At 38.3% G+C, this 12168-nt stretch overlaps 1 protein-coding gene across 5 annotated transcripts in view; it reads left to right on the plus strand.

Moving 5' to 3' along the window:
* Positions 1 to 12168, plus strand: part of LOC131525770 (CUGBP Elav-like family member 3) — a 69788-nt gene that overhangs the window by 29433 nt on the left and 28187 nt on the right. For 2 of the 5 annotated variants that reach the window (XM_058753709.1, XM_058753708.1), the window contains exons 1-3: positions 4538 to 4854; positions 8811 to 8898; positions 10979 to 11242. Coding sequence is in view for 3 of the 5 variants with exons in the window: in XM_058753705.1 (XP_058609688.1) it covers positions 441 to 795; positions 932 to 1198; positions 1537 to 1728; positions 2839 to 4529 (2505 nt within the window). In the remaining 2 variants the exon portion in view is untranslated. Of the gene's footprint in view, positions 1 to 440; positions 796 to 931; positions 1199 to 1536; positions 1729 to 2838; positions 4855 to 5232; positions 5775 to 8786; positions 8899 to 10978; positions 11243 to 12168 lie in introns of those variants that run through there. The other 3 variants (XM_058753705.1, XM_058753704.1, XM_058753706.1) reach the window with 3 other exon arrangements.

Below are 12168 nucleotides of genomic sequence, written 5' to 3' on the forward strand. Positions count from 1 at the left end.
ATCAAAACGTCGTTTTTGATTAGTAATATGCATTGCTAAGAAATCATTTGGACAACTTTAAAGGCGATTTTTCTCAATATTTAGATTTTTTTGCACCCTCAGATTCCAGATTTTCAAATATCTTGGCCATATTTTGTGAGATACCATACCATACCTAACAAACCATACATCAATGGAAAGCTTATTTATTCAGCTTTCATATGATGTATAAATCTCAATTTCGAAAAATTGACACTTAAGACTGGTTTTGTGGTCCAGGGTCACATATGTAATATATATAAAAATCTTACTGACTGCAAACTTTTGAACTGTAATGTATGTTTGTATTGCTCAAGTCCAAAAACAAAGCATTTGTTAATATGGCAATTTTTTGAATGTACAATTTGATAGATGTAGTTATTAGACCTAATAGTGAAACTCTTCAAATCCTGCCTCTCCAGGCCTATGAGACATTTGCAAACCGGGTGTCACACCTTAAGCGCAAGCTCGATGCACTGAAGAATATGTTGCCTGATCCAGATGACTCCCCCATTCCCTCCCCGATTGAAGATGCTCCTTCACCCACGGGCTCTGAGTCACCCTTCCACGCTCTGGAAAGGATTGGTACCCCAGACCCAGAGCTGGATGGGCAGGCAATGGAGGAGGACCTCATTGCTTTGGCTGACGCTCCCAGCCCTCTCTCATCTGTCGGGGGTTCCTCACCACCAAGTGCCCCTTTGGGAGACAAAGACAATCGTGATGTAGAGGACATGGACCTCTCGGATGTTGAGGAGACGGAAGCACCTGCCATCATAGGTACCATATGACCTTTACCAAGTTTTTTGATATTCGGTATGTTTCTCATTCAATAGAAACTATTGTTAAGCTGTTGGGATGCAGTGTTTTCTCTTTTTTTTGTTTTTGTTTTTTTATTTTCTTCATTTTCTTACAGTTGAGGAACGAGTGGCCTCTGCTGTTGTGTCCAAACAGTCCACTGTCACCCCAAATGCCATAGAATCCTTACCAACAAATGAAGGCACACAAACAAAGCAGATTGCAACCCCAGCAGTGACTGTTCCCTCAGTAGAAACAACGACAACAACCACCACCGCCACCACCACACCAACCACACCATCGCTGCCAGTGAACCTTGTTGGTGTTGACCTAGGCAAGATCAGCTCCATCCTCAGCACAATCACAAATGTTATGAAGAACTCAGGTGAGATGCTGAAATTTGATTTGTACAGCATGCCATATACAGGTTAAATTATCTTATTAAATATGCATACTGGTGAAAGCCGTGGCCTAGTGGTAAGCTGTGGTGCTCATTTGAGAGATGCATGTTTGAATGTGGCCTTTGTTGTGTCTACTACTAATTTTCTTGTCTACAGCTCCACTATTTGTTGATTTAAAAAGTAGAAAAACTTAAAAGTAAAATAATTTTGGAATTTGTATTTGGAGAACTACATGATAGTATGAAAAGTGAATTGTTAAAAAAAAAAAAACTGTATTTGTATGTTACATCATGCCATTCAAACATTGCTTTCGCCTTTGCAGCTGTAGGAGTTAGTCCTGTATCTCGGTCTTCCCCAAGTGTACCTTCTACTCCAAGCTCAACTCAAAAGACTCCCACTCCCACTACTACCCCTCCAGCCAATCCACTGGCCAGCATCCTTTCTAGGGTGGACATCAACCCCAACACTCTGCTCAGTGCTCTATCGAAAACACAAACCCATGGGGGTTTTCAGGGTGAGAAATGGAAAAGAAAAATGATTTGAGAAACCAAAGAGTTGGGATATGAAATTTGTGAACACAGTAGTTCAAGATGTTTTAAGTCAACATGAAATCAAAATTAACCCTATTTTTGTTTTAATACGTTTGCAGTCTCACTGTGTGTGATTTCATAAGTGTATGTTATTCTGAAGAAAACGTTTGATGTAATCCTTCATCAAAATGTAATAACTTGCTCCACCTTTGAAACAGCTTCCTTCTCAGACGATGTCACATAGGTCATTAATGTTAACCAAAAGCCAAAAAGCTTAATAACATATAAATGACAAACAAACAAATGATGTTTGAAGCTTTTGTTTCAGTGATTTAGGAGCATAATAGTCCTTCACAATCAAATGTGAACTCACATTCAGGTGTCTTCATTCTGGTACACTTGCCCACAATTTCTGATGGATGCAGTCCAATCTACTTGTTAAGTATAATGTTTCACTCGAAAATGCATCACAATATGCAAGTTAAATGAGTTGAGAATTTAATTTCATGTTGACCTAAAACTTTAAACCTGTTTTGCCTAGTTGTGGAAGCAACAGCAGATGATATTAGAAAAGACTTGGGGCCAGATTTACTAAACGGGCAAATTAGTGTGAGAATGCAGTCCCATAAAAGCGGCAATGAAATTTACCAAGAGCAGCATAAATTAGTGTAGGGTCGCAAACAAGCAAAGCTGATGATAAACGGGGAGGGGTAATCCTGCTGTTTTTTGGCTGTTAAATAATGGTATAAATAATAGTAAATTGAATACCGCAAACCTTGGTAAAGCACATTGGTCAATTAATTTATATAATCTCCTCCCATAAATTTTGTGTCTGAAAGGGAAGCTGCATATGCAAAAAAGTCAGCCCCAAAAATGACTGTCCACGCCTTTTCATCGATAATTTTTCCCTCCGTGCCTTTAATAAATTCTAGCAGTAGTTTTTAATGCCAAAAGAGGGTTTGTGTTGGTATAAGCTATTAGTAGTCTGGCCCTTAATAAGAATTCTTCAGAAAATGTGTTGTGTACTTAAATCAATCTGCTGACCCATGCGTCCCTACCCCTATCTTTCTCTTTCTATAATTTTTTCCCTACAGGTCTGTCCTCTTTGCTAAACAACCCGGCTGCAAAGACCACCACAACTTCGAATTCTGAAAAGCAATCCCTAAACACACCTATTCCAGCAGAGACTCATACATCTCCTAAAGTCTTACCTACTCCATCTAGTCTCCCACTGGCTAGGGATCCCACCTCTCAAGGATGTGTAGCTCCTACGCCTATGCAGTCCAATATAGCGAATGAGAAAGTAACTCCGAGCTCTTCTCTCAGCTCTACCTTGGACTGCAAAATTGATAACTTCCTGCAAGTTCACCCAGTACTGAAAGGCATTAATTTGGGCTTTCCATCTGTACTGACATGGCCTAAAGGAGCTGTTGATAGCCCTTCAGCAAGTACAGAAAACCTTGGTGGAACCCCTGTAAGGGATGAAGCTGGTGCTACACCAACGCAAGATGAAATTATGGATGTTCCTCAATCAGAGCTGTTTCCATATCAGCAGGGGCAAACGATGCCTATTTCTACAACTTTGGATGCTAAATCAACGTGTCCGCTTCCATCTTGGCAGGAACAAAAGGCTCACGCCGATCCACAAGCTCATACGGACATGCACCAGAAGATTGCACCAAAAAAAGACTTCCAAAACTCTGTGCCCTCTCTTGCTGCAGCAGAAGCTATGCGGCATCAACGCATCGAAGCAATGCGTTCCACTTCTTTGTCCAGCAACCAGCAACCTTTGAGTGTAGAAGCCACCGAGAGATCCGGTGTGATGCTTCAAGAGCTGAGACAGAACCCCTTAATTCGTGATGTGGGACCAAATTCTAAAATAGTGGAAGGTAGCTATGCATATCGAGATGATCAAGAGAAGCAAATATTGGCCAGCTCTGATGCATACGGTGCAGAGCCGTACCTTGCCAAAGAACCAAGACAGGATCTTGCTGCACCTAACTTCTTCACCACACCTCTGCCACCGATCCCAAAGCTTCCTCCTCCACCACAAGACTTCATGCATCCAGCATCTTCGAGAGCAAGCGGTCCTCGTCCCACCAGAGATTTGCAGAAACCTTTTGGGGAAGCAGAACGAGGTAGTGTTGATGGATCGTATGCCCCAGCAAACTCTGATTATGAACACTTGTCTCATGAGGTTCCAAACAAGGAGCCTTTTCATCCACATGGGGATGGGGCCTCTCAGTCTGCTCATGCACCGCACCTTGCTCCTAAAATCCCACCGAATGGTCCAGTGGACTACAACCACAGACATCCACCAAGAGTACCTCTGCAGCACCCTCCAAGTGCACCCCATCACTGCATTGGGTCTCCTCCTTCAGTAAGGGGTTACCATGAAGCCTCAGGTCCTCCTCGACCTTTACCTGAAGATCCATACTTTGACCCATGCTATGAACAACCACCACGTAGCCCCTCTCCCCCTCATTATGACATGCACCCGATTTCACCTCATGCACAAGAGTATTATCCTGAAGAAATCCCACCTCACTACCCAGATCACAGGGTTCCTCCTCACTTGGAGCACAGGCCTCCACCACCACATCATATTCGTCCACCTCACCCTGGGCACTATCCAGCTCCTAGGCCCCTTCGTAGGCCACCACCGGTCCGTCATGAGCCGCCCTTTCCAAGGGGCAAACGACCTGGCCCACCGTTTGGTGGACCTCCCAGAGTCAGGGGCCCCTTTTATCCCCCTAAAAGACCCTTCTTGCCTCCGCATTACTGAAGTGTGTCTATGCTCAGGTGTTTAGTGCATGTCACAGAGAGCAAGTAAAGAAGTCCAAGTGCAGATGGGTTATCAGCAAGACAAAGATTGCTGTGGACAATGACACGAAGGGGATGATGTTGAACACCATCACAAGATCACAGTAGAGAAGTGCAAATTTATCCAAGTAACCAGGGGCATGGAATCAGATCGCCAAAAACTCTTGAGCAAGATCTGTTCTTTTCCAACAAGAAGTCAAGGAGCACTGGAGCAGAGAAATGGAAAGAATATCTGGCAAGGAATGCTGGGGGAATGAGATGGAATCTGAAGGCAGACAAAACAAGAGGTGGTTATTCTATTTCATTTCATTAATTCTTCTTTAATTTCTATAGTTTTTGTGTCTAGTTCTATAAAAAATCAAATGGAAAGGTTAACGTTCTTTCTCTTAGTTGGAATTTGTGAGCACATATCTCGCGCATTTGTTTGGGAAAGAATTCAATGGTTTTTTGGATCAACATTTAACTAAGGTTGATATGTAATTTTTTTACTTTCCAAGTTAAGTTCTACTGATGATCAAGCTATATTGTTATGCAAAGCTGGTAGTTTTGATCTTAATTTGTACATGTAATTAAAGGTACCCTAACAGATAGTTAAACTTCATTATTGTCTTTAATGGACAAACAGCAGTGTAGAGAAAAAGTAATCTTTACAATTTTGAGGTAAGGTGCTGAGGTGTACAGAGACAAGCGGTTTTTGCCAACAAAGGCAGAAGATGCAGAAGAAACGAAGTTGTCGGGCAGAATCATCATGGCCTCCCTCAGTTCCCTGAGGCTTTTACTGTACTGACATAAATAAAGATGTGTTTGGAAAAAAACCACTGTGCCAGAGTGCAGTCTCAACCATGATGTCTGAGTCTTTTCATCTTAGTTGCTTCAGTGACTGTTTTCTTTGCTTTTCACAGTTTTGCGAACACCTTTCATTCATCAATAAAATACGATCAACATTATACGCAGAGATTTTATTGTAGCTAAATGGCTGGAACTCATGTCGACTATTTATGACTGAAATTTGTCCTACACCGTGTTCTAGAAGCACATTTAATGTACTTCTCAAATCATTAGTGTTTGAATGGGTAAATGTAGGCCATTTGCAAAAACTATATAACTGCAAACTGTACAAAGCATAGCATGAGTTATCAGAATTAAGTATATGCAGTCAATTCAAGCTAAATTTTCACCTCCTCACTACAGTGCGTTCTGTGATCGATCCATTCCAGCTCCACTTCGGGTTTTCTGTTTCCTGCTTAGTGATCCTGGACTTAACACTTCTCACATACTAGTCTGGTTTGCGATGAACATTTGCTTCATAATTACCCATGTTCATCTCACTTTAGGCTTATATTTGCACAATTTTACTGTTTGAAATAACCAATTTATATGCAGACAGATTAATATGCAAGTTTTTTTGTCTGATCAAATAAGGATTTTATCAAGAGATGACTCTGGTCACACTTCAGTTGTGTGGCAAATGTTGCATCACGCTGTTGCTTCTTTCTCTGAAATAAATGTAGCATAAAAGACGAGGAATTTACACAGTATCTCTTGCCTCTAAAATTAGGGCCCAGCATGATTCCACTTAATTTAATGTCACTCATGCTCGAGAATCAGCTGTGGCTGATTACATTAGGTACAGATGGATGTTTATGTAGTCAACTCCTTGAATCAGAACAGGGTAACAACTTCATAAGGGTTTTTTTCTCCCTTCTTGATTAACAACGTTTAAAGCAAAAAGAGATCTCCTTCAGCCTTCAAATCGGTTGCATTCAGATGTTTGCTGGCTTATAGGCACGATTTTGAAACATGTATATAAAAAAAAAAACTGTTCTGCTTCAGAGATCTTAAAAAAGTAGCACAAAAGTAAAACATCACGGGACATTTTGAAACTGGTTTATATGGTGTATACATCTTTCGTGGTTTAACTTTATTTCCTTAAAGAGAAAAGGAAGCAAAGGCTTAAATTAGATGGCTAATTTACTGTAAAACATGAAATACAGAAAAACTAGCTAAAAACCAAATTAATGCTGCTTGATGAATTAAGTTGTCCTTTATAGTTTAGTCATAAATATTCATTGCTTATAATATAAAATTAGCATTAAATTGCAAAAAAGCCCATTATAGCTAAACAGTTCAGAAACTGCATGAAACTTTCACATCCTCATTAAATCTAGCATGCATTTTCAGAGAAAGTTAAATTTTCTTCAGAAAAGAATGTTCTAGAGCCAAGAACACATCTGGTGTTGAGCCAACTTTAAAGGGACAGTTCACCCAAAAATGAACATTTTGCCATCATTTACTCGCTCTCGTGTTGTTCCAAACCTGTATGAGTTTGCTTCTTCTGTTGAACATTAAAAAGATATTTTGAAGAACGTGGGTAACCAAATGCTGGTAGCCATTGGCTTGCATAATGTTTTTTTTCTTTTCTTTTCTCTGTGCCATGGACGTCTATGGCTATCAGCAACTGTTTGGTTACCCACATTTTTCAAAATATCTTTTGTGTTCAACAAGAAAGAAGATCATACAGGTTTGGAATGACTTGAGGGTGAGTAAATGATGGATGAACTATACCTTTAAGTTCTTCATAGTTTCACACCAGGGGTTTTCAAACTCTTTTGCCCTCTGAGCTTTATCCTTCAGTAACACGCCTGCTTTAGAGGTGTCATGCGGTTCATCTCTCTCGTGGACAAAAAGCAGATGTGCATGAAGAGACGGGTTTTGAATTACATGTAGAAACTGCTGTCACTAAAACAACCTAAATTCTGATCTTGAGATCATTCATATTTTCCAGCTGTAGATATTCATGTCTCGGACTAGGAGTAATTTACAAACACCTAAATCACGTTTTTGCAAAATAAAGTAATAGGCTACTGAGCTTTAAATTAAAGTTAGTCTTGAATATATGTAACAAATCTACTGGTAATGCTCATTTTTACAGACATAATGTGCACACAAATAGACGTGATATTGGTAAATAAAGTTATCGCATATTCCTTAATGGTTTTTCTTAATCTTATATAAAGTGTTATTTACACAAACCCTGAAATGTCCATTTAGAACCAAAACCTGTTGCCTCTCTCATATGTATAAAGTTGAATTTCTAACGTATTGTCAAAATACAGCGAGAGTTAACAGTGAAGCCCTCCAATATGTTAGAAAGTCAAAACAACTGTCTGTCGTCGCGTCCACAAATGTTTCAGTATTATGATACCTACTCATATTTTTCCCTGCAAAAAATTCCATAAACAATCAAATGTATAAAATATGTTGTCGGAAAAAACCCTTAAAGTTCCTGAACAGTAAAATAAGATCTAAACCATTAAACAATATTATTATTATTATTATTTCTAATATATAATTATAAGATTAAACGGTATGTCATTATGACACATTATGTATTACATTTTAATTAATTAATAGATAATATAAGTAGAGTCATGGTTTTTAATTATAGTAGATCTAAATATCATAAAATAATTTAAATTTGCTGCTAATGCTACACCTTTTAAACTTTACAGCCAACCCCGAAGATGAGGTATACCAGTAATCTTCTGAAGTTCATCAGCTCTCTCTTCCGTTTGTTTTACTTAACATAGATTACCTTATTTAAATAGTAGTGAGGGCCACGCCCCCATATGCGAAGAGCGCGTGCACGGTTCATAACAGTGGAATGTTTTTTAAGGCGTCATGCAAAACTTTCCACAGCAGCATGTTCTGCGTGGGACGCCATCCATCAAATTATCCGTTCATACACTAGAAATTAGCTCCTATCAAGATATTAAAATATACACTTTGCTCAGGTAACCAGTGTTTTTGTTGTTCTTGCATTTAATAGAATTTTTAATACAATGTTTTCTCTTTATACAGATGCACTGTTATTGACACACAACATGCTGTTATTGACACTATTTTCCTATTTAATACTGTAAAGCTGCTTTGACACAATCTGTATTGTTAAAAGTGCTATATAAATAAAGGTGACTTGTTATACAAAACTGTCAAAGAGCAGTACCCTTTTAAAAGATACTAATAGGTATTTTAAAGCTACATTTGGGTGTAAATAAGGTACAAATATTTTTTACCTTAGGGTGCAAATATATATATATATATATGTATATATATGTATATATATAATATTAAAAGCATAACCTTATCAATTAATGCTATTTTTTTTCTCTCCCCTACCCCTTCTGTCACTTTTGTCTTGTTTTAACCCAATCAACAGTTTGTCTGTCCTCAATGTATGCAGATTTTCTGGCAAGGACTTTGTCTGCCCAGCAACAGAGTGCTTGAGGGGACATCCAATGCCCTTGAATCCCATCCGCTTGCAAATAATGGTAAGCAGTTGCACAAAGTACTCTCGGCATGTGTTAATTGTCAATTTATATTTGCAAGAACTGTAAATTATACCAGACTAAGTTCATAGCAAAGCAAGGCACTCCGAAGTCAGTGGTATGTTTTCTGTGGTAAAATGCACAAACTATTGCATATTTTCTTATGCAACGGATAGAATATAATAGTAGTCTTACACTCAGATTGTAATGGAGGTTAACTGGATGATGTGCACTTCATGGTTAATTTTTTTTATTCTCCTAAAGTTGTTTGAGGCCTTCAGGACAAATACAATAAACAGTGTAAAGTTAGAGCTCTACCTCCCTCTACTGGTACAAACGGATGTTAAAGAGATGGTACTTTAATGCTATAGGCAATTATCACAGGTCTCCTGGGTCTTGCTCTCTTGTTAGAGGTATTTATTGTGGTTTCTGTTGTTCTTGTAATGAATTTGCAGACAATATTGTGCCTACGTATTATAAGACAAAGGAAAAATGTACATTTCTTTTGTTTAATAGATGAGTATGACCATATAGGCCTAGCGTAGTGTCTAATCCAGAACTGACAAATCGGGTTATTGCTCAAAAGAATGCACAACATAAAGGTCAGGGTATATCAGTAGGTGACCTTTATGCCAGATGCAGATGCAGCTGAAACAATATCACATTTCATACCTGACAAAGATATGAAGGCCTTGGGCTGCTTGATATGAATTTATATGTATAAAATATAAAAGAAGCTATTCACAAATGATGAAAGCAGTTTGTTTATCATCATAATAGACACTGACTTTGTCCACTGACAAGCTCTCAATGCTTGCAAATAGGCAATACTGAAATAACCAGCAGATGTCGTCGTTAATTCAACTGTCTGTTATAACCAGTTGAGTCATCTGTGATTTTAAGTGCGTGCTCTTGTGTACGTGAATGAATCGTGGTTTGGGTCATTACAGAGTTTTTTATTTTAGTTGTTGTTCTAAAGTGAGGTTATCAGAAAGATAAGTTTTAATATGGATTTGGGGTCAAGGGTAAAAACAGCATTGGCGGAATTAGGGGCTCGTGGCAGATGGTTGCCAATCCCAGTAAATGAACACAAGTACACTAGCCTTTAATTTAGTTTACCCTAAAAGCCAGACAACCTCATATTATAGGCTCCTGATCATTTAACAATTACAAATGAACGTGATGTCTCGGCGGTTGTAAATCGAGCACACGGTTTGTGATGTGATCTATAATCTCCTAAAGGTTAATTTTATTTCATTTTTTTTTTTTGTCAGTAATGGAGAATGAATTGAAATGAATTCCCTGTCAGATCGCGCACTAAGATAGCGAAATTGCTCGACCACATAGCGAGGACATCACGTAGTTTATGTGGGCGTTAATTTGCGAGAAAACATGATTTGGCTCAATGTAGTTTCAGCACCGTGGTCAGAGCTCGACGAGAACAAAAGGCGGATTAGCGTCCTTGATATCAGGGACCGTCCAAGTGTTACATGCAAACCCAAAAAACGAACAATCAAATAAAACAGCGAACCGTAACCCTATTTATCTAGTGTAAATTTCTCCTTTAAATAAAAAGTGTTCATTTGTTTGTGTTTTGTGGGGGGTTTTTTTTATGGATCATGGCTCTTCATGAATGAACGTGTGATATTATTATTTATATAGCCTAATTATTACTATTGTTCTTTATGAATCATTCTAAATATGATTATTCCATCCTCCTTTTTCTTTTTTGTTTGCTTTGATATTTTCCATACATGGGAAAAATGAATTGGTCTTATTTGTGTCAAACTCGTTTCACTTGTACAACTCATTCTTAAAAAAGCATGAATCATACTGAATTTATAGTACTTTACTCTATTCAATTTAGCTATGATGATCTGCAGTGATTGTGAGAATAATAAAATCATATAAGAATTATAAAATAAACTGTATCCCTTTTTATACATAAAGTTGCTATTACAAAGTTTTGAGCTATGCATTATAAGAACTAAAATAATTGCGATATTTTGTGCAGGTGCTAAATTGAGATATAAAGGCGCGACTAGGAGAAAATCATGACTACGTTTTCTTTTTACTTCCATAGTATTACAGTGATATGAAAGGGACAGCTGTTTCTATATGACAGCACCCATTGGTTTTGCGGCTACGCTCTGTGAGAGGAAAATATAGACGCTCCCTTAAGCCGAGTAAGCATCACGGTTTCCACACCCCGAGGGAGGACAGGAGATGGACAGGAGGGGGACACCGGCTTTCGACGTCAAAAGCTACGGGTTATACGGAGTGTCAACACCGTGAATATAGGCTACAGCATTACAGTGCGTCTTCTTCACAGCCTCTGCATTAAAACGTGAGTGAAACCGACATTTTATTTGCATTTACACTTGTATTGATTCATGCACGCATTCTAGTCAACAGGAGATATTTGAGAGGGCACAGAGAGACAAAAACCAAGACGATTCAAGGGTGACAGATGCACGGATTTAGTTAAATGTACAGTGGCTGGCGTTCGAGCCACCCGCTCTCCATCAGCTCTCTTCATCTGTGCACGTAGAATATCAGACCATGTTCTACAACCAGGCAGAAAGACAGCAAATAAACAAACATCCCCTTGGGATTAACAAAAGAGAGAGAGGGAAGGAAATGAGAGCGAATTTCGACTTTGCACGAACACCAGAGAGCTCGTAAAATTTGAATGGACTTCTTTTAGTCTCTTTTGATTTAAAGGCGTGAAGTTGCATGGATAGTTGCATGTTTTTGTTCTCTATCATGTATGTGCGTATGTGCAGTTGGTGTCGTGACAAAGAGCCACATACGCCTGAGCCTCCAGTGTGGATTAAACAAAGAAGCTATGGGGATATCCGTCAATATTTATATGCATTTCATTTGATTGCATTCACTTTTAATATGCTGCCTTGCCAGAGCTCGTAGCACAAGTTTCTTTGTTCTACTATAGCATTTTAATCTCTTAAAATTAGAGATTGACTGATCACTCGTATTATATTATGTGTTTTCGGTGTCACTTTATAGTATCTTAAATTATTCATATTTAAATGATATAATGCATTCATTCAAACAGATCTTTAGTGTATATTCAAATAGCTAAAAATGTTCATTTTTGAATATATATATATATATATATATATATATATAGCTAATGCAAATAATCTGCAAAGCATTGTATGATGTTGAAATGTCAAACAGCAAGCCAGCACTTTATTATAATCCTTATTATCCTCCATAATATTGTGCATTTAATTCAGCTCAAACTTAAAC

The sequence above is a fragment of the Onychostoma macrolepis genome, chromosome 19 (genome assembly GCF_012432095.1).
Source record: "Onychostoma macrolepis isolate SWU-2019 chromosome 19, ASM1243209v1, whole genome shotgun sequence".
Classification (NCBI taxonomy): Eukaryota; Metazoa; Chordata; class Actinopteri; order Cypriniformes; family Cyprinidae; genus Onychostoma; species Onychostoma macrolepis.